The sequence below is a fragment of the Trichoderma evansii genome (assembly GCF_050947405.1).
Source record: "Trichoderma evansii strain SZMC 28006 chromosome Unknown GGI43scaffold_19, whole genome shotgun sequence".
NCBI lineage: Eukaryota > Fungi > Ascomycota > Sordariomycetes > Hypocreales > Hypocreaceae > Trichoderma > Trichoderma evansii.
The window spans coordinates 197,609-217,076 of NW_028145187.1; the positions used below are offsets into that span (position 1 = coordinate 197,609).

The 19,468-nt window shown below is 45.7% G+C and overlaps 7 protein-coding genes and 2 non-coding genes across 9 annotated transcripts; 7 read left to right on the top strand and 2 right to left on the bottom strand.

The window, feature by feature from the left end:
- The first annotated feature begins 11 nt into the window (after positions 1-11).
- On the top strand, positions 12-1,166 carry GGI43DRAFT_412091 (cutinase domain-containing protein). The gene is made up of 4 exons (XM_083206803.1): positions 12-449; positions 509-602; positions 661-740; positions 822-1,166. Exons 1-4 carry the CDS (start codon positions 87-89, stop codon positions 1,092-1,094), a joined length of 810 nt encoding a protein of 269 aa, XP_083057809.1. The 5' UTR covers positions 12-86; the 3' UTR covers positions 1,095-1,166.
- A 510-nt stretch (positions 1,167-1,676) lies between these two features.
- GGI43DRAFT_412093 (OBAP family protein) lies at positions 1,677-2,889 on the top strand. The gene is made up of 4 exons (XM_083206804.1): positions 1,677-1,908; positions 1,962-2,067; positions 2,118-2,555; positions 2,616-2,889. Exons 1-4 carry the CDS (start codon positions 1,819-1,821, stop codon positions 2,645-2,647), a joined length of 666 nt encoding a protein of 221 aa, XP_083057810.1. The 5' UTR covers positions 1,677-1,818; the 3' UTR covers positions 2,648-2,889.
- A 413-nt stretch (positions 2,890-3,302) lies between these two features.
- Positions 3,303-3,398, top strand: GGI43DRAFT_t167. The gene has a single exon. It is a non-coding gene; the product is annotated as a tRNA-Lys (tRNA).
- Positions 3,399-4,027: 629 nt separating this feature from the next.
- On the bottom strand, positions 4,028-5,030 carry GGI43DRAFT_131450 (uncharacterized protein). Its single transcript, XM_083199172.1, has one exon. It carries the CDS (start codon positions 4,846-4,848, stop codon positions 4,057-4,059), a length of 792 nt encoding a protein of 263 aa, XP_083057811.1. The 5' UTR covers positions 4,849-5,030; the 3' UTR covers positions 4,028-4,056.
- A 652-nt stretch (positions 5,031-5,682) lies between these two features.
- On the top strand, positions 5,683-10,421 carry GGI43DRAFT_412098 (DUF3433 domain-containing protein). Its single transcript, XM_083206805.1, has 5 exons — positions 5,683-5,782; positions 5,871-6,272; positions 6,344-6,664; positions 6,739-6,956; positions 7,017-10,421. Exons 2-5 carry the CDS (start codon positions 6,161-6,163, stop codon positions 10,326-10,328), a joined length of 3,963 nt encoding a protein of 1,320 aa, XP_083057812.1. The 5' UTR covers positions 5,683-5,782; positions 5,871-6,160; the 3' UTR covers positions 10,329-10,421.
- Positions 10,422-10,840: 419 nt separating this feature from the next.
- On the top strand, positions 10,841-11,778 carry GGI43DRAFT_412102 (CAP domain-containing protein). The gene has a single exon (XM_083206806.1). It carries the CDS (start codon positions 10,958-10,960, stop codon positions 11,621-11,623), a length of 666 nt encoding a protein of 221 aa, XP_083057813.1. The 5' UTR covers positions 10,841-10,957; the 3' UTR covers positions 11,624-11,778.
- Positions 11,779-11,867: 89 nt separating this feature from the next.
- On the top strand, positions 11,868-11,941 carry GGI43DRAFT_t168. Its single transcript has one exon. It is a non-coding gene; the product is annotated as a tRNA-Asn (tRNA).
- A 796-nt stretch (positions 11,942-12,737) lies between these two features.
- GGI43DRAFT_131463 (MFS transporter) lies at positions 12,738-14,659 on the bottom strand. The gene is made up of 6 exons (XM_083199173.1): positions 14,634-14,659; positions 14,305-14,528; positions 13,861-14,243; positions 13,136-13,785; positions 12,947-13,067; positions 12,738-12,878 (listed from the first exon to the last, which is right to left on the bottom strand). Exons 2-6 carry the CDS (start codon positions 14,502-14,504, stop codon positions 12,748-12,750), a joined length of 1,485 nt encoding a protein of 494 aa, XP_083057814.1. The 5' UTR covers positions 14,505-14,528; positions 14,634-14,659; the 3' UTR covers positions 12,738-12,747.
- A 1,557-nt stretch (positions 14,660-16,216) lies between these two features.
- GGI43DRAFT_131469 (uncharacterized protein) lies at positions 16,217-17,878 on the top strand. Its single transcript, XM_083199174.1, has 3 exons — positions 16,217-16,624; positions 16,675-16,698; positions 16,820-17,878. The coding sequence occupies exons 1-3, from the start codon at positions 16,465-16,467 to the stop codon at positions 17,752-17,754; spliced, it is 1,119 nt and encodes a 372-aa protein (XP_083057815.1). The 5' UTR covers positions 16,217-16,464; the 3' UTR covers positions 17,755-17,878.
- The last annotated feature ends 1,590 nt before the right edge of the window (positions 17,879-19,468 follow it).

Sequence of the window (19,468 nt, forward strand, 5' to 3'; positions counted from 1 at the left end):
TTTCAGCGCCTCTCTGTTTTAAATTGAAGCTGAAGGCGAGCAAATAAGATATCTTCTTTACACTTGATAAGATACATCAATAACAAATGCGTGTGGCCTTGTTAATCACGGTTGGGGCCGCTGTGGTGCAAGCTGGTGGCGGTTGTGCCCCGAGCGGCCTCTACATGATATGTGCCCGTGGTTCAGGCGAGCCAGCTAATTACACAGATCCAAGCAGGTATACCATCAATACCGGAGCTGCTGGTTATCTTGCTGCACAGATTGCACTACATGTTCCGGAAAGCATCATTGAAGGCGTGGACTACCCGGCTACGAGTCCCACATCGGAGACTAACCTAACTTCATACTATGCTTCAGAGAATGCTGGAGCCAAAGCCATAGTGGATTTGATTATCGAGTACAATTCAACCTGTCCAGGCGGCAAGATTGCCTTGATAGGTTACTCTCAAGTTTGTGCAGCAGTCATGTTTAACATGAAGCCAGTCTCTATGCTAATCCACTTGTACAGGGAGCTCAGTTGGTCCAAGATGCCCTCTGTGGCGGCACGGGCGGCCACTTCAATAGCAACCCACCGCTGCCATCAGATCTAGTCAAAAACAATAGTAAATTACCAAATGAAATTTTTTGTATTGTCCAGAAGAGCCAGCTTACGAATCATAGTCATTGCTATCGCCCTGATTGCTGATCCAACACACATCGCCAACACCACATACGACCGTGGGACAAGCACCCATAACGGTGTAAGCAAATGACTCCCAATAGCCGCTTGTAACAAGTAATTCGTGTTGTATATCAGCTAACAACTTCTTGCCTTGACTCAGGTCTTCCCTCGGACGAACACTACGTCGTGCCACCAGTACAGCGACTTGATGTCATCCTGGTGCGAAGAAAACGACCGTTACTGTGACTCGGGCAATAGTACTACGATACACAACGAAGAGTTAGTTATATATGGGTATGATGTTATACAGTTTGTGGTTGGTAAGTGGAATGCATCGGCAGCGCATGATAAGCCAAACGCTGCTTCTAGCCTTGCTTTAAGCCAGAGCTTGCTTGCGGGAGTAAGTATGATGCTTGTGCTATGGCTGCTTTAATAACTTAATAACATAATCTTGAGCGAGTGTATCTACTAGTATATAGAAATACACATATAATGATCTTTTTTACTTCAAAAGAATATATCAGCCGAGTTTTGGAATAGGGATCTCCTCAACAGCCTTATGGTAGACAGCTATATAGCTGGCCTGGTAGAAAATTATTACAAATAGGTAAGCATCAGCACGGTTAGCATATATGCAGGCTCTAGTTAACGAGAATAGAATAGAAATTATAAGAGGCTTCATACTATTCTTGCAAAAAAAGAAAAAAAAAAGACGTGTAGAAGATAGTGCAAGCAACCGGACCAAAGGTTGGCGATGACTCCAGCGATTAATGTGTCTAGCTAGAGATCTACTGGCAATCTCCAATTTGTTTGCCGCCACTTTCCGATCATAGAGATGAACTTTGCCTCCTAACCTTCCCCAAACAATAAAAGTCTCCATAACGCTTTGAATAATATATTAAAGTGTAACAGCGGCCATGAAAAGATGCCGTATATGTTCTACACGATGAACGACGAGTTGTGTAATAGCCCCACGTTAACCGCCGCTCACAGACATGGTGATGATCCACTAACGTCATAGATGCCTCATTCAGTGGGCGGCCGAGCAATCGATATAGAGAGAATATTTATTTAATCACATACAATTTCCAGAAATAATTAGTATATTCAAAGACCTAGAATTTTCGTTCGGAGATCTTGAGCATTGCATTGCAAACATGGATTCAGACGCAGCCCATGGCAAATCGCCTAGCGAGGCTTTACCCAGTGAAACCAAAATACTGGCGAGCGCAGCCTCACTCACACAAGTACTAATTCAATTGAATCAACGCCGAAGAAATTTTCAACTAAAACGAAGCAGGATTTCAAGCCCGTCAAAAACATATGCGCTCATCTAAACGCATTCCACGCGTATGCCGACGACCCCAAACGAGCTGTAGAAGCGAACCACTATTGCAGCCATATAGGTACAAAAAGCAAATCAGCAAACGTATACACAAAACTGACTGCTGAGTAGATGGCGAGGTTCGTCAATGTCTTATATACGATTCACCAGAGCCCGATGCACGAATTATAGGCATAGAATATATGATCACGCCGAGACTATATGAATCGCTACCACTTGATGAACGACGGCTGTGGCACTCCCATGTCTATGAGGTCAAATCTGGAATGCTAATAATGCCGAATCGAGTCGTTCCACAGGCAGCTTGGGAACTGGCGGAGAAGAGAGAAATGGAGCAATTAATTACACTCTATGGCAAAACATATCATTTCTGGCAGATCGATCGGGGCGATAAGTTGCCACTTGGGGAGCCGAAACTTATGACTAGCTATGTCGCCGATGGGCAGCTGGACTTTGCCAAGGTGGAAGACCGAGATGCAAGATTTCAGTCAAATTACAAGCAGAAAAGGGAGTCGAGGAAAGACATACTTTCTCCCAGTATCCATGAAGGTGGGCATCATAGCGACTCATTCTCATCGAATTTGAGTCTAACTAACGGACTGTGTATAGAAGCTGACTCAGCATGGCGTACTGAAAGTTAATGAGGGCGAGTGAGTCGTAACTTGAGAGGGGGAATATGGAGCAAATTGGAATACATGTTATTTTTTTTCTTGTAAAGAATAAATCAGAGCCAAGGGTTCAATTTCAGCTTCCAGTCTGAATAACGATCTCCTCAGGCAGCCTTTATGAAGGAAGCCACAAGTAGTGCGTAAGCTACATGGTCTACTTAACATTTAGAAGAATGCTAGGCATCAAATTCAATATAACTCTATTTTGCTGGGAAGCTAGAATATAATTACATATGTATCTATAGCGCTTGCATACGAATTAGATACAGTGGTTGATGGGTGGATATCCTTTAAGAACTTGTGTGTCGTAGCCATGTCGGAATAGGAATTGCAGAACGATAAGCTGAATAAGCAAAAACCGCGTAGGTGGTAGCCAGGTATAGAATCCATCTCTCAGCAGCAACATTGCTTCTATATCTTTTCACATCTTTCTCAAGAGACACAACGGAGCCGTTTTTCGGTTCCAATACCATGCTAATAAGATGGCTGGTTCGTTCGTGCTGATATTCAGCTCGTGGCTGTGAAACTGCTCGTTTGATCCTCATAGGGGAAAATAAATTCGCTTCATCTCAACGAGCCGCATCGAGCTCAGTTGGCACTTCATGATTGGCTAATAGTCACGTGATTTGCCCGGCTAGCTCAATCGGTAGAGCGTGAGACTCTTATGAGGTACACGTTCTGTATTGCAATCTCAAGGTTGCGGGTTCGACCCCCGCGTTGGGCTTTTCCTATAATTCAATCTGCCAACTGAGATAGATGCGGCTATTTTTTGTCTTTTTTTTCCAATACCTAGATAAAGAATGATTGAAGAGAGAGCTGTTTGTTCTTTTTTTTTTTTTGCTTTTTTTCTTTTTATAAAAAGATAGGCCTGTGACTGATTTCGTTAAATCCTCACTGCAGCATTACAAGTAAAGTGTACGGACAACTACCAGATTTCGCTGACTCTCAGTATTTGCACCATGCACAAACAGAAAGGAGAACGGTTGTCAGTCCGACAATTCGCATTAAAATACGGCGTGATGCCAAGTTGGTTCATTCATGAGTATAATACATCTTTTTCCCAAGAGCATCCAGCTCTTACTGCCACGCCTGTTCCGGCTAAGCATGTATTCGTACTGCCAGGCAATCCCGTGTCTGCGATCCTGTCGCAGCTCAATAATAAAGAAAATTCCTTCTCTGTCGCTTGTTATACATGTATACCCTTCGGTATTATCGTCATTATTGTGCCTCCGTGCTGGGAGTTCTTGCCGCCCATTTGCGCTTCCCTATTCAATTTCAGGTGCGCTGTTCCATACTCTGATTCCCGACCATTACATAGATATTAAAGATTGATAACTTCCTCAGAATCCAAGCTGAGGTAATAGACAAATAAAGATACAAGATTATATCAGCATTAGTGTCGCCAACGTGGCGGCAGTGGCCAGTGTGACGAAAGTCTCAGGAAAATTAAATTTGGTTGCCGTGCTGATTGCGACAAAGTCGAATGGATCTCCGCCGCCGCTACCTGGCTGTGCGTTAGGATTGATCGGTCGTGTTGGTTTTGACGGCTTCTCGCTCGTTGAAGAGGGCTGCTCGACACTTGTTTGCGGAGTTTGTGTGGCAGATTCGATCGCTGAGCTTGGAACAGCCGCTGATGTGATGGTAGCCTCCGGTGTAGTGGATGCTACCGTACTTGATGCTGCTTCGGTAGAAACAGGTTGTTGTGTCGATGTTAAATGAGATGCACCCTCTGATGAACTCTGAGCTGTGGGCGAAGCTTGTGAGGGCGGTGGCGTTTGTCTCGTCGAGGTTTCAAACGTCGTCGCAGGGGGAGGAGCTGGTGTTGAAGCTGGCGTTGAAGCTGGCGTTGAAGCTGGCGTGCCTGTGTTGCAAACAGCGGCCACTAGATTGAGAGCTTGTATTTGCTGGAGCAGAGGATTGTTGGCAGTGCTGACTTTGGCACACAAAGATCGCACTGTAAACTGCGTTGCCTGTAATCCCTCGACGCAGGTCTCTGAGCATGTTGCGCCTTTGCCGAAATCGCCAGCTGTGCATCCTCGAATTGGTGCATTGTATGCATATATGCACGAAACAGGTGCTGGAGAGGCCAAGCCTTCGAAACTGGACAAGGTCAAGAGAGCTCCTGATGCCGTGCCGACTAGAAAGACGAGATTGACGAGACTGAGCTGCTGCATTGCACGGTATCTCGTCCCGGAGATATGAGTCGTCGGCGGTATGCTTATTATTGAGGTAGCGTTGAGACCGCAGTGTATTACACAGAAATTGCAGAGAAGATGGGTCGAGTGTATTATTAGCTGCTTTTGCAGATGAAAAGCGAGACAGGCCAGCGTAAAAAGATCTGGACAAGTTTTATTATTTATGACAGCCTCTGGAATGACGAAATGTCTCTCTCCCTCGGCCCTGCTGTCATGGGGCAGCCGGATCCGTGGGTAAATGATGCGAAACGCTGCTTGTCTCAGGCCCGTCTACGATGACGCCAACTAGGCGGCATAGCAAGAACGATTGGCGCTTCTGTACCCGTACACCGGAATCAGCTTCCCGTATCCGCCAGCATAATGTTTCTCTAGGCTTTTTTGACATGTTTCGATTACCAGCAGGGGCTTCTCAGCGGGTAGTCGCGTGGCAGACAGGATGTCGGAGCTTTGACGAGAGAAGCTGGAATGGCGATGGTGATACAGGGGGGAGCGTAGAAAATATAAGCCACATGTACCTGTGAGCGCACAAAGATTTGATGCTTTTCAATAAAGATCAGATGACTGGAGCTGTCGCTTAGAACCGGTCATTTTGAGAAAGAAAAAAAATTGTTGAAAAATGAGATGTCCTTCTATTTGCGGGATGCACTGTAGGCGGTGGCATATAATCTGGAACATGGTGTTGGTTGAATGCGGCGCATCTTCTGTGGAAACAGCACGTGGGATGCAATGAGCCCCTCTCATCGCCTTTGTTGCGCCAAGACAAAGCAGGCCTCGACAATCGCCGGAGCCACGTTTACCCCGATACCCCAAACACTTCGTCCCATCTGTCATCAATGCGAAACGCATCTCGAGATCATGTGAAACCGCCTCCCCCAGGCCTCCCGAAAAAAAAAAGAGGAAGACAAAGAAAAAGGTACCGCCACACCATTCCACACAATGCCGCGTTCGCTCCGGTACGTCCCTGCTTAGAGCTGATATTAGGTCGAGCCACGCATCCACAGCAGCGCCACTTCTGCCAATGACAGGCCTGCTTCGTCTAGCGAAACCAGTTCTGTGCACACGGCAACTTGCTAGAGAGACACTAAGGATTCATATCCTAGGTACGTGAGCTGGATCCAAGGACTTATCAGAACATCAAGTGGCCTGTGTGACCAGTAGTAGGACTCGTAGCCTGTAAGCCTGGGAGGAACCAGAATGAAGAAAAAAAAAAAATGTCGAGTCTTCCTTTTTCACTGCTTCTCTTCCACAACTTCCGGGAGGCTTTCGCGACGCCTCTTCGGTATCGATCAAAATGTCCGATCTTGACGGGTCAGGGTTACGACCCCCGCGATTGGGGACGTATCAACAGATCGTGTCCCTGAAAAGAAAGCCCATCCAGGCGAGGGCGGGGCCATATCATCAAGGTGCGCCTCCTGGCATGGATTGGCGTTGTATGGGACTTTTTATGAAGGGCGAAGCACTGACGGGCCTGTAGCCGCCCAAACCGATGACCAAGCAGAAATTGACGATGAAGACGAGACTGTGTCAGTTCCAACGCCTTATGGGTCTGATGCTGGGGTAGTTGCAAAAAGCGCGTCAACTACTCAGTATTCGCTGACGCCGCCCGCCAAGAGTTCACGCTCGAATTCGTGGATGCCGATATGGCTTAGCCGAGCCGCTCTCATCGCCTTTGCTGTTACCTTTCTTCTGATGTTATTAACCACAGCTTTGCTGTATCGGTTTTCTGAGAAAGGCAATGGTATCAGCACTCAACGAGAGGCAAACCATTATGCTTGGAAATATGGCCCTACCGCAGGTAAGAACAGACATCCTCGCGGGGTGGATGTCTGGATTGATCTTTTGAACACTGACTCTTACATGTCCAACTAGTTCTTGTTGTGGTAGGAGCTCTGTGGCGGCAGGTCGATTTCGCAAACAAGATACTGATGCCTTGGGAAGAGCTCAAGATAGGGCCATCGTCAGCTGATAAGACTCTCCTCCTGGACTATGTCTCTCCAATACTACCCATCAGCCTCTGGACGGCCATCAAAAACAGACATTGGGCCGTCGTGATTTCTATAGTTGGCCAATTACTGATACTGGGCACTGTCCGTATTTCCTTTTACCCATTCTACCGCTTTCTCAGCCGTTTGCTAATGCTCTGCCAGACGGTATTTTCAACTGGTTTCCTCATATTGGAGCCGACCACTTTGACCAAAACCGACGAAACTTTCCAGCTATCGTCAAAATTTCAGCTTAGCCAAAGTATAGACCCAAAATTCGCCTGGGATGTCGGCCCTGGTCCAGCACAAACGTACTATGGCATAAATTTTTACGGGCTGCGTTTCCCAGCCGGAACTAGCCAAAATTTCGTCGTACCCGAGTTTCAAGTGCCGTCGAGTACCGCAAGTACCGCAAGTACTTTCGAGTATTCAGTGTCTACGGATGGCCTCCAGGTCAACTATGATTGCGAACTCCTTCCAATTACCAATGGTACAACAGCCTACATGCCATGGAGAAGCATTCAGGCTCCATTCATTGTTGCCAACGTTACCACCAAAGATTGCAACATTAAAGGAGTCACTCTGGCTGAGGGTGCTGATCATGATTACCATCATGTCCCGAACGCAACACAAAATTACCAGGCTCGATTTGATCTCTACCCCTGCAACCAGGATTTCGATTTTAGTAAAGGTTATATACCACCAGACAATACGACTCTTGAAGACCAGATATACAACCCCAATAACGATATGCGCATCTTCATGTCTGTCGCTGATATCCGCTTCTCGCCATACAACGCTCCCGAGATGTACATGTATCTCCATAACGTCACGACTGCCCTTTGCAAACCTGCTTATGAGCTTCTCCAATTTAATGTCAGTGTTCCGAGCAACGTTAATGGATCTGCTCAAGCTCTCTCCTCGACATCGCCCGCCAAGAAGCAAGTCCTTCCATCATTCCCTCTAGGATCACTGGCCATGGCGGTCACAGACTCCACCAATCGCTGGGATCTGGGTACCGGGGGAGTCGATTACGTTCTATCAAGCACTGTACCCACATTCTTTCAGCTCATGTCAAAAAAGGCTGGATTTCAATCCATTCGAAACTTCATGGATCCTGGACTTCTCATCAGTACAGCAACTGAAGTCTTTGAGGGAGTCGCTGCTCAAGTACTGCATGAAGTTGTTGTTCAACCAGCGAACCGTACTGCCACGGGAAGTATTACTATCACCGAACAGAGATTACACGCGAAAGCTCTATCCACGGGATTCATGTGCAGCTTTCTTGGGCTGCTAGTCATATTATCTATAGCAATGATATTCATCCGCCCTAGCTTTTCAGCGCCCGACAAACCAGTAGCAGCCTTTTCGACGGCTACTCTACTCGCTTCAAGCCCTGAACTTGACAAAATCTTGTCACCTATGGGACATTTAAGCAATGACAAGCTACAGCAACGCCTTGAAGACTACCGATTTCGAGCGGATCATGCCTCTGATACAGATTCGGGTATAAGTATCGAGCCTATTCAACGGAATGAAGGGCAGACATATATCAGCCATGTGACGGAACAAGGCCAACGCCAAGTGCCTTCATGGAGACCAATGGCCAGCACCAACTGGTTCCTTGTCCTTGCAATTTGTCTCCCGCTGTCTGTTTTTGCGTCGCTAGAAATCGTTCAACATTTTTCAGACGTAAACAATGGGTTTATCAGCATTAACAAATCGAGTGCACTTGCATTTGCTACTTACATCCCTTCTGCCGTTGCGCTTGGGGTCGCTGGCATTTACTCTGCTATGCAAATGATGACTGCAATTTTTGCTCCTTTTGCTCCTTTAAAAAAAGGAAAGGCAAGTGCAAAAGGGACAGTTGAGCTGAGTCTTGTTGCCCAGCTGCCTCCTCATGCATTGTTCTTATCGTTAAGAACAAAGACTTTTGCAGTAGCCATCGCACTATTTGGAACCTTTGTTGGGAGCTTTCTATCTATTATTGTATCAGGTCTCTACAGCGTCATTGACGTCCCAATTGTCCAAACTGTTGCGCTTCAGCAAGGCGATGTGTTCAACTTTAACAACGTTGACATTTCTCTAACAGATAACGAAGCTGCTGCTATTGATAACTTGGTGGAATATCTAGGCTTGACTAGCACACCGTGGACAAATGGGAACCTTGCGTTCAATATACTCAATCAGGATGTTGCCTTCACGATGAATTCGAGCGCAAATATTCCGCTAACAATTAAGGTGCCTGCCGTGAGGCCATCACTAAACTGTACTTCGATACCCAATGACCTTCGCGAAGTAACAATACTTGATCAAGACAATGAAGAAAGTGGTGCGGAGTTTCAAATGCCTGGGCAAGACGCTATGGTGTCTCCCTCCGATGGCTATGTTTGGGTTGGCGTTAACACAACTCTGAAATATGCTGAGTGGTGTGAGGCTGCTCCTAAAGATTTGAAGAGCCAAGCACCATGGATGCAGTATTTCCTCCTTCCCAATGATACAAGCATGGCCTATGTAGGTAAAGCTTCCATCCTCACGTGGGGTGGCGGTCTTATATACGGTGATGGAGCGGTAGACACAAACCCAACAACTGGAGAAGCGGCTAACGGGATCCAACAAACGGACAACGGATGCCCAACATTTGCCGTAACATTCGGCCAGATGAGATTGAAGAAATCGGGCAAAGGATCCAAGAGCAAAATTTCTGGCTTCGAGCAAGATCTTGCGACCATAATCTGTTACCAAAACATCGAGCAAGTTATGACGAACGCCACGTGGCAACTTCCCAATTTTTCTTTTGATCCTGCCCAGCTTCCTATAGCAAATGAGAGTACAGCAGAACTTTTGAAGACGAGTCGCGACAGCGAGCGGTTTCCCTTTTTGCCTAATGCCTGGTTAAATGATCTCAGCAATCCGCTGATCAATCAGACAATTCCTGGCCCGAACAATTCTAACTCATCGAATAATTATATCGATAATTTTATTCAGGCTCTAGTATTGTCAAAAAATGGTCGACCGGCAGATGAGCTTGCTGGAGCTGCGAATGTTGAAGCCCTCAGAAACGTCACTCAGCAGCTCTACGGTACATACATGGCTCAGGCTATTTCTCTAAATATGCGCGACAATAGTACTGCTAAAAACCTGCCTTCGTATAATGGCCTCGTTACAACAACTGGCAATCAAAGGCTGCAGCAGTCTCGCGGGTCCAAGATTGCGCTCCAGGTCGTGCTCGCAGTGATGGTGGCATGTGCCATTGCAACAAGACTGCTTTTGCCAGTACGAGATGTGTTGCCGCATAACCCTTGCTCAATTGCTGGAACGGCGACGCTGATAGCAGGAGGGGATATGGTATCTCTAATTGCTGATAGACGTATGGATATGAATGATTTGCTCCACAATGGGCTATATAGCTTGAAGTGGTGGCGGGATGAGAAGGGTGCAGAGCGTTATGGCATTGACTTGGAGCCGCCTTTATAGCAGAGGGATTAGCTCTGTGATAGGTTATTGTGTAATATTATTAAACTAATTTTATTAGTAGTAAAATGAGAGCCAGGTTTACCTCAAGATAAATTTTTTTATATTTTAAAGCCACATTTACTAATTAGCATGGCCTGGACGGATTAGATCTACTATTTTAGGCGGTTGAGTATAAAAGCAAACGATACGATAACCCGAGTATTTATTTGTAAAACCACTATATCTCTGAGCAATCATGCTGGATAATTGCCAACATTACAGCTTTCGGTCTATGCTGAATCCTTGCTGGTAGCGGCGGTCGCACATGATTGGCTGCTGGGTGGTGTTTCGTCTCGTGAGCGGCGCTTAGACTGGAAGCTTGGAGACAAATCAAGCGACGGGCGGTTGTTGATACAGCGCGCAGGGGACATCGTCCCTTGTTTAGTACAGAATGATCTTAAATAGCTGTTAAGTTAAATTCTTTATGCTTTGTTTTCTCTTTATCAGTTTTTTTTTTTACTGTGGTTTTCTTTGTTATCTTTAATTGTCAATGGGTGGTGCGTGCATATAGATTTTTGAACATTCGTTTTTAGTGCGACATTCGTTTCTGGAGAGCGATCACACAGCATCAAGCAAATGCCGACTTCATCATGAAATTGCTCCTCTTATTATACACACTCCTTTTTTCTGCCACAATCTCTTCGGCGACTGCTATTGTCACCATTACTGCTGCTCCAGCCATCCCCTCTAATGAACCCTCCTACTCCAATTCTTCATCTTTTACATCAGCAATTCTCAATTCAACAAACACCTATCGACGTCAATTCAACGCATCTTCAGTCTCTTGGAATACCACGCTCGAGAAATTTGCTACATCATACCTCCAATCAGACACGACTTGTCGTTTTGCTCACTCAGGAGGCCCTTACGGAGAGAATCTAGCTATAGGGTACGCTAACGCTACGGCATCGGTGGAGGCGTGGGGGAACGAGGAAGAGAAGTACAACTTCAACGACCCTGGTTTCTCGGAGGAGACGGGGCACTTTACCCAGCTGGTTTGGAAGACTACGACTACGGTGGGATGTGGTAGGAAGTTGTGCGGGACTAGGGGTTGGTTTGTGGTTTGTGAGTATTGGCCGAGGGGGAATGTGGGAGGAGAGTACGCAAAGGAGGTTGATAGGAGTATAGATGGAAAGGGAGGAGGAGGGACAAGATTGAGTGGCCCTGTAGCTGCGGCTGTGGCTGTGGTGGTGAGCTTGCTTCAGTGTTGCATGGTAATAGTTGTGTTTTGGTGGTTTGGAACTGCCAAGCGGTGATACTGTCGACGGATTTTATTTTCATTACACTCTATGCATTTTCATAGCAATTATTAGATATCATCGTGCGATTCATATCACATATATTCTAAAGACCATAGATGGTACAAAAGGTCTACGAGGAAGCAGACTCCTGGCCGTTGGCTCATTTTTTTTATACAGGTTCAACTTTATCTCATCGATATCATCGTGGAGAAGGCTCAAAAGCTGGTTTGTGTCGACCTCGTCCAATCAAAAAGCTCATTCCTCTGTGGCGCAATTGGCTAGCGCGTCTGACTGTTAATCAGGAGGTTGGAAGTTCGAGCCTTCCCGGAGGAGATGAATTCTTTTTTTGGTCCTCTATTATAATTCTTTTTACGTAAATAGATTAGATATCTCACTTTTCAGCAGTTTGTAAGAAGACTGTGATTTCTAAGAGCTATTTCTGAAAGTTCAGTAGCAGTTTGTATTGGTGTGTGGCTAGTGTGCTTGATGGACTAATTTGTCTTATTGGTGGCTTGGGTGTTGATAGAGTTGCCGAATTGTTCAATTACCGCGGTTAAGTTAAATAATCAGTAATAGAATGATTCAATCTCTCTTATTTTTACTTTCCTCGAACCTTACTTGCGTCAGCATGTCGTTGCAACCGGAGAAGCTCGAGTGCTAAAATTCACAGACCACGGAGCTTAATCGAGGTGTCTGACTCGAGCAGTCGGAGTAACGGTTTATAGTAGAGTACCTAGGTAATTTATGTAATTGATAAATCGTTCTAAACGGCATCGTCGTATACTAATTGACTCATCAGCGTGAGAAGGTGGCGAAAAATGACAAAGCAAGATTAGTAATGTTGTAAGAGTATAGTCAAAGGCTTTGAGCCGTGTTGTCCAGTTCATTCACGAATAGCGTTCGATGCCGTTGTTCCGAATTATTACGTAGTAGCTATGGCGGTCGAAATAAAGATTATCCCTAGTTTCTAGGCCAATTATTATTAGATAATCTATTAACATCTATGTATATGCTCTATCTTCAAGTTCTGCCAGATATAATTATGTTTGCACACCCTCTACCTATCCACTTTCTCTCCCCGCAAATTTCTCATCTTCTCTGTTTTATGAGTTCCACATAAACAGAAATAAAGGCCGCTCTCAAAGAGAGAAGCGGGTCTTCTGCCTGATCCTTGCACCAAATCTAAAGAGTATCCAAGGGATAGGAATCAAGCCAATGGCTATAAAACCAAGCAGACTGGCGGCCCACTTTGTCGTCAACGTATTGTACACTAAGACTAGATGTTAGTTTGCTATCCCTATGAGTGCTGAGATAAATCATCAATAGTAAAAAACGCACTTTGAATAATAAAAAGCGGAAAAGCAGCAGCAAAGACGTAGCGTGTAAAGGCATTTGCCGAAAGCGCTGAAGCTCCATAACGGGCGCCATAGCAGTCAATCATATAGGTTATACTGGTTGCCTTTTTTAAAATATTTTTGTTAGGACTAGACGCACCACATGTACAAGCAAGAGAGGGGAGAGACTCACAAAGATGCAAAGATTGCCCCAGTTGAATGGGATCAGGGCAAGAATCGGGCTTATCCAATGAACACTTGGACGAGCAGTCCAAGCAAACCAAAAAAGGCCAGTGGCAACCCCAAAACTTCCCATCAGCGCCGGATAGAGACGCGCTTCTGGGGCTATATGGCCCGTTTCACCCCTTTCGCGTGCCTCGGCGCATTTTCGTGTGTAGATAAAGCGGTCACAAAGAACATTTGTCAGCGTTGCCAATAACGCGCCGATTCCCAGAGCAATAAAAACCAATCCATTCTGGTGAGAATTAAAATTGTATGTTTCTTGGAAGACAAGTGGGATGGAAGCGAAGAAAGCGTATAGCACGGCAAAATCGAAGCCAATATATAGACTCAGGAATAGGACGATGGGCTCGGTGAATAGAAGCTGCATCGGCCTCACTAAGGACTCGCTTGCCCATTTGTGTATAGCACTCCAGCTCAACGTGGGAATCTTGATTCGAGAGGATGGTTTTTCTTTCTTGTTATCGCGTTCGAGGATAGTCTTTTTGTAGGTTTCGCTCATGCCAAGAGCGAATATACATGTCGCGACGCCCCAAAAGACAGAGACCCATTCGAGCCACGTCCAGTTTAACCGTTCTATGACGAAGCCACCTATGATCGGGGCTGGTTGAGAGTTAGCATCTTGATATATGTAGCATATATTTTTCAAAGAATTGGTAAATTCAAATGCAAGCTTACCAATACATGGTCCCATGAAAGGGGCCATAACAAAGAGTGCCGTCGAAGGTCCACGACGTGCTGGCGGCCACATGTCTGCCATTGTTCCACCACCTACGCTCAATGCTGGGCTTCCAAAAACACCGGCAAAGAAGCGGCAAATCACAACCGAGGCAATGCTTTTAGATACTGCGGCGCCGATGAGGAAAAGGGTGGCGATAGGTAAGCCCAACCGATAGACAATCAATCGCCCCGCCGATTCACTAAGAGGTGCTCCTATCATGGGACCAAATGCCAGACCGAGGCAAAAGAGCGAGATACCGAGCAATGAAACCGTTTCTGATACGTGAAATTGTTCTCCAGTTGCTTTTGCCCCTGGCGCGTAGGCTGAAGACATGTATGTGCTGGCAGAGAGGCAAGTTAGCTGGATTGCCACTATACGTGTATATCATGCTTATTCCTTACACTGTAAACGCGTAAAGGGCAACGCAGACCGTATGGTACATCCGCTTTCCATCGCTCCAGTTGTATGGATTGCGAGGATCGTCTTCCCATTCTAATGCATGGCTGCTTTCAGGAGCACTTTCCGGGTCGCTTGAGGGAAAGGAATCTTCTTCTTTTTCGTGAGGTGGCGTGTCCTCCATGATGTCCTCTATAGTATCCATATTGACTCGTGGCTCGAAAGGGAACTGAGTCGTAAGTCAGTTTCTCAAGGTTGCCAAGACCATAAGGACTATATATTTAATCCTGAAGACAGCAAAAAAAGTCAATGGCTAAAAGTCGGGACGACAGACGACAGTTTCTTTTTCCCTTGTATGGAGTTTCGGCGGACTTCCGCTGTTAATTCAGGGCCCCGAGTCACCTCATACTCAACTCTAATGGGCAATAATTGACATCTTCAACCCTCTTGAGGGGACGACCCAATTATTTCCACGGTTATTTCCTTCGGTAGCCGTGAAGCATTCGGGTTGCATGACAAATCTTTTGCCCAAACTAGGCTATTAACCGAGGTAAAAGGCATATATACTAATCATTTTTTGCCTAAAGGATTTGGAGATGCTCAGGATGCATCGCCAGAGTCTAAAGCAAGGAGTTGGTAGGGTATGATTGATAATTAGGCGAAAGCTACGCTTCAAAAACATAAACAAACACATGTTCCGTATATGACTGGTTGAGCGTATATCAACCTTCCGCCTCATGCTATTAACCAACTGCTTAGCTCTCACTATTCACTCGGTGGGAAGCAAATAATCAAAAAATTCAATTATCATGAGAACATTTACTTTAATTAAACGTGCTATCATTATTTATCTTCTCTACATGGCGATATCTTCTTATTTGAAGTATTGGTTTCGTCAAATAGAGTATATATGTCTTGGTCAGCTTGGTGGACTCGGTGGTCAGAATGAGACATTACTCAGCAACCATAGTTAGGGTGGATCCATTCGTCAAGGCGAGCTTCGCGTCTCTTAGGCGCCCCTTTGTAACAGCTTCTTGTATTTTACTTTTTATTGCCCTTTATGAGCCCTCCTACGAATTACTACTTCTATTTGCTCTCACCGTTGAATATTAAATGTCTCTAAGCGAAGATTCATCAGCACAAATAAACACATATCAATGCATAAAGTATATGTATGCAAATCGGTAAAATTCGTTTACGCTTTTGATGGTCTGTCTATTCGCAGTTGCGTTCGTATTTTCTCTTTTGTGTTGTTTTCTGTTTATAGCTCCCCCTCCTCGATCGTAGTGGCTCGAACGAGGGAAGACATATGTAATGCCCTTTTAAGGCTAGACTGCCAGCCACCATTTGGTAATCAGGGCAGCCAAGACAAGAAGAAATGGGTGCCTAATGGCTGTATAAAAAGGCCAAGGCTCCCTGTGGTCTGCCTGGCCAGGTCTTTCGGTACAGGTAGGACAAGTAGGGCACTCTGGTGTAACCCGTATGGGTTGTATTTTGCGGGCGGACTGTTGTGCATGGAACGATTCGTGGAAGACGGGGCTGTATCTCGAAAGCGGTAAAGCTTACTAAATACCGACCAGGGTCTAGGTGTAGGCAGACAGCAACGATGCGGAATATTTTGTCCTCCCTGGTAGGAGGTGCTCTGGTAGATGCAGATGCTAGCTAGCATGAAGTATGGGTTGCAGGGCTATTAGTGATGGTAAAACTATTCATTCTCTCGGGACGAGATTCGCCGCCCTAATCTGGGACTAACACGGATTTTGTAAGAAATGGATGGAATACTATGCTTACTACGAAGCTGTGGTAAGGCGACTCATCCGATCCGCCCAGAACAAAGCGCGCGCGAAGATAGTTTGTCGCGCGAGTTTCGTCCGGTGAACAAACGGGGCATTAGCTATCACGCCCCTTGTGTACCAGTTTTAGGGGTCACGTGATGTGATTTCTGATAGTCGCAGTCGTCTATTAATAATCGTGCTACAAATCGTCGCGTGGTATAATAATTGTTCCTGGTGAAGCAAGAGAGGCGTCGTTGGACTCTCAGCCTTTGAGTTTTACATCTACATCCCCTCACGATCAAAAGCTGCTGGCACCTTTTGAACAGCTACAATACCTAATGTTGATGAACTCCACTCGAGCCGAAACCTCTGTCAGCATATAGCTTGATCATGTCCTCTTCATCGGTGAGAGTCAAGAGGAGGCGCACTGAGGAATCCGACACGGAAGGCAGCATTTCAGAACCAGAAAGAGCGAATAACGCAGATACCGTACGGCCAGTACCTGAAAGTGAAGATGGGGATGTGAATACGGAGCCGATAAGTGTATCAGGTAAGTCGAGTGCTCCAGTGTTGTGAGGAAGCTCCTAACCAGCATTATAGAAAAGCGATATCGAGATTGGCGCAGTATGTTCAATCCCTTTTCTTTTTTTGATTCTCATGTTCCAAAAAATTCTCCTATATGAATTTCCCTATGTAGCTCCAAGCTCCTCTAGGTATAGTTCGTGGTACTGATTAAGTCTTACAGAGAATGGATCACCTCGTGAAAGCTTGTGCTTTGTGTGTAATAAGGTAGGAGACCTAGTGGACTGCTACACTTGTCCTAGGTCGTATCACCAGCACTGCTTGGACCAGCCTAGGGAAAAGTTCATATATAACGACAATTTCTTTTGTCATGTCTGCCAAAAGCGACAGTGGCACCAGCATCTACCACCACTCAGTCCACCACCATCTCCGCCTCCAGAGAAGCAAAGGGTGGCTCTACCCAGTCATAGGCCCAATATGCAGCCTAATAATGAACTCCGCCTACCTTCAACGTCACCCGCTCCAGCGTCAAATTCACCGGCTCTCGCTTCTCATACCCCTGCTTCCGCCCCTACTCCCGCATCAGCAAACCAGAATTCTCAGGCTGCGGCACCGACATCTTTTACTTGGCTGTCACAAAACCAGTTTACCACTCCACTCACACGTTCAGGCACAATTTCAAGCCCGCGAGCCTCAACACCTCTTTCGGGCGTAATCAACATTTCGGGGGTAGGCCGAGGGATGGTAGCCGGCCCACGAGGCCCCCGGTCACGCTTTTCTACCCTGCCGGCCGAAGTGGACGATGCCGTCTCTTTATTACTTAGGGAATTAGAGTATCTTGGTGATGCCAGACAAAAAATTACACAGCTCGAAGACGTTATTGTGAGATTACAGCAAGACGTCAGGATCAATGAGAACGCGCTCATCTTAGCGCAGCGCAATGCCGCTTCATCAAATCAGCGCAATTCAGAGGGCCTACGAACTGAGAATGAAAATTTGAAGAAAGAAGTCGATGATACGCGTCGATTACTGGCTGATGAAAAATCTCGATCTCGCTTCCACCAGGCAGATGCGGAGTACTGGAAATCACAAGCTCAGAGTAAGCAGACCGAACTGGAGGAGCTAAGAGGAAAGCTGAAAAACTTACTGGGCGGATAAACTCGCACGAGCTATCTTACGGGGAAAGATGATTTGTTCTTTCTACATGTATATATGGGGTAGCCGGCACACGTTTTGGCATGGCGTACGTGGGTCAAGGATACCAATAAGAATTGGCTTCGTTATGTGCATCATGATGTATTATGGGTTATATGTATTGTAATTATCTTCAAGATACCACCTTCTGAGATATATAAAATAGTCAGAAGCTACAAGCTCGGGGGCATAATTGTCTAGTAGCTGGTGGCTTACTTAGCCGGTGAATCCATTTTTTCGGCAAGGCATTGGTTTTGCTTTGCGGCATAATTACCGCGGCATGCCGCAGCCTCGTGAGAGCTCATCGCCACCGGAATATGCTGGCCTGAGTGCGTAAACAAGCTAGTTTCAAACTCCCCTAGGCCGGATCCTTCTTGAGAAGTCCGCAGTTGAGACACCATCAAGGAACCAGGGGCAGCAATACCCATATGGTTGCATAGACTTGGTAAGGCGTTTGACATGCATCGTATTTTTGCTCCCAAAGTCTTAGAATTCATTGATTGTTACAGTGGCGAGCAGATAAATGTCTTACATGACTCAGGAGAAGGCCGATTTTCGATCAGTGTACACAGTAAATATGATAGGTATCCTCGAAAGAGCCAGAGAAAATAGTGCACTCAATGAGTAGGGGACACATTACTAGCTACTACTCCACATAGCCAGACCGAACGCCCTGTTTTCGTAACCAACTTACGTCACGCGGTTAAGCAGACCACAGTGGAGTCACCTATGTGACTTATCATCATCGTAGCAGCTTATACCAGTCTTCTTGGTAGATTTCATGCTCGCTCTCCTATCAAGTACGACCCAACAACGCGAGTTTAGTTCGAGTCTTCCTTTACCATGTGCTCTATTTCCTAAAAGCCGGATGGTTTTACCCCCATATATCGGCTTTTTATCACGTTTCGGAAATTTTCCTTGTCGATCTACCCCTTGGGAATAGATGTCTTGTTTCCTTCTATTGCTACTATTTATAGAATGTTGATGACTCTGGGAAGAAAATCTGCTTTGCCATAGAAAAGATAATCACATTGTTTTCGCCGTGACTAATTATTACAAGTGTATGTTTATGAAATTCAGTCAAGTACTAAAGCAAAGCCTATTTTATTTGAATTTACGTCTCGCGTCTAGGCAAAGCGTTCGAAATTTAGAAGAGAGCTACCGCTTACTGGCGGTTAATAGCGTGTATCACGTATGAGAGACTACTGCTAACCGCGTGCCTCACGAACAATTTGCGAGTGATCTAGGGTGTAAAATTCTGAGTTGCTGCCCATACGTGCAATGTTATCGAGAAACATTTCGTAGCTCTTGCGTAGGGAACTTGTCGAAAGCTTCTCGTTGGATGTTGGATGAATATGAGTTTCGTAAAGCTTGTTGATTGTGCAACGGATGGCACGACCCGCTTGGTACTCTCTCTTCACGCGACGCTCTGTCTCATTGGTGTCTCATTAGAATGGGCAAGATTTTCCTGGGCTATTACGGAGTACATCCCCTGCAATATCCTTGCTAGCACTAAAGTATGTTCATTGAAATGCTACTGGATGTGGTATCATAACCAAATTAAGACCTTCGCTACCACCATTAGAATCACATAAAATAACTAGTCTCTTTTATGGTTATGATACACTATTTCACTAGCTTCATTAGGTATTTTACATGGCTTTCGCCCGCATATGCG

Bases quoted from the DNA above. Each gene is read 5' to 3' on its own strand.
- GGI43DRAFT_412093 (XM_083206804.1), top strand. From the start codon at position 1,819: ATGGATTCAGACGCAGCCCATGGCAAATCGCCTAGCGAGGCTTTACCC. The intron at 2,068-2,117 runs GTACAAAAAGCA...ACTGCTGAGTAG, and splicing joins CCACTATTGCAGCCATATAG to ATGGCGAGGTTCGTCAATGT. The intron at 2,556-2,615 runs GTGGGCATCATA...GACTGTGTATAG, and splicing joins TTCTCCCAGTATCCATGAAG to AAGCTGACTCAGCATGGCGT.
- GGI43DRAFT_412102 (XM_083206806.1), top strand. From the start codon at position 10,958: ATGAAATTGCTCCTCTTATTATACACACTCCTTTTTTCTGCCACAATC.
- GGI43DRAFT_412098 (XM_083206805.1), top strand. From the start codon at position 6,161: ATGTCCGATCTTGACGGGTCAGGGTTACGACCCCCGCGATTGGGGACG. The intron at 6,273-6,343 runs GTGCGCCTCCTG...ACGGGCCTGTAG, and splicing joins GGCGGGGCCATATCATCAAG to CCGCCCAAACCGATGACCAA. The intron at 6,957-7,016 runs GTCCGTATTTCC...ATGCTCTGCCAG, and splicing joins AATTACTGATACTGGGCACT to ACGGTATTTTCAACTGGTTT.
- GGI43DRAFT_131469 (XM_083199174.1), top strand. From the start codon at position 16,465: ATGTCCTCTTCATCGGTGAGAGTCAAGAGGAGGCGCACTGAGGAATCC. The intron at 16,625-16,674 runs GTAAGTCGAGTG...CCAGCATTATAG, and splicing joins GGAGCCGATAAGTGTATCAG to AAAAGCGATATCGAGATTGG. The intron at 16,699-16,819 runs GTATGTTCAATC...TAAGTCTTACAG, and splicing joins GCGATATCGAGATTGGCGCA to AGAATGGATCACCTCGTGAA.
- GGI43DRAFT_131463 (XM_083199173.1), bottom strand. From the start codon at position 14,504: ATGGATACTATAGAGGACATCATGGAGGACACGCCACCTCACGAAAAA. The intron at 14,244-14,304 runs GTAAGGAATAAG...CCTCTCTGCCAG, and splicing joins GCCCTTTACGCGTTTACAGT to CACATACATGTCTTCAGCCT. The intron at 13,786-13,860 runs GTAAGCTTGCAT...ACTCTCAACCAG, and splicing joins TTTCATGGGACCATGTATTG to CCCCGATCATAGGTGGCTTC.
- GGI43DRAFT_131450 (XM_083199172.1), bottom strand. From the start codon at position 4,848: ATGCAGCAGCTCAGTCTCGTCAATCTCGTCTTTCTAGTCGGCACGGCA.
- GGI43DRAFT_412091 (XM_083206803.1), top strand. From the start codon at position 87: ATGCGTGTGGCCTTGTTAATCACGGTTGGGGCCGCTGTGGTGCAAGCT. The intron at 603-660 runs GTAAATTACCAA...TACGAATCATAG, and splicing joins AGATCTAGTCAAAAACAATA to TCATTGCTATCGCCCTGATT. The intron at 741-821 runs GTAAGCAAATGA...GCCTTGACTCAG, and splicing joins GGACAAGCACCCATAACGGT to GTCTTCCCTCGGACGAACAC.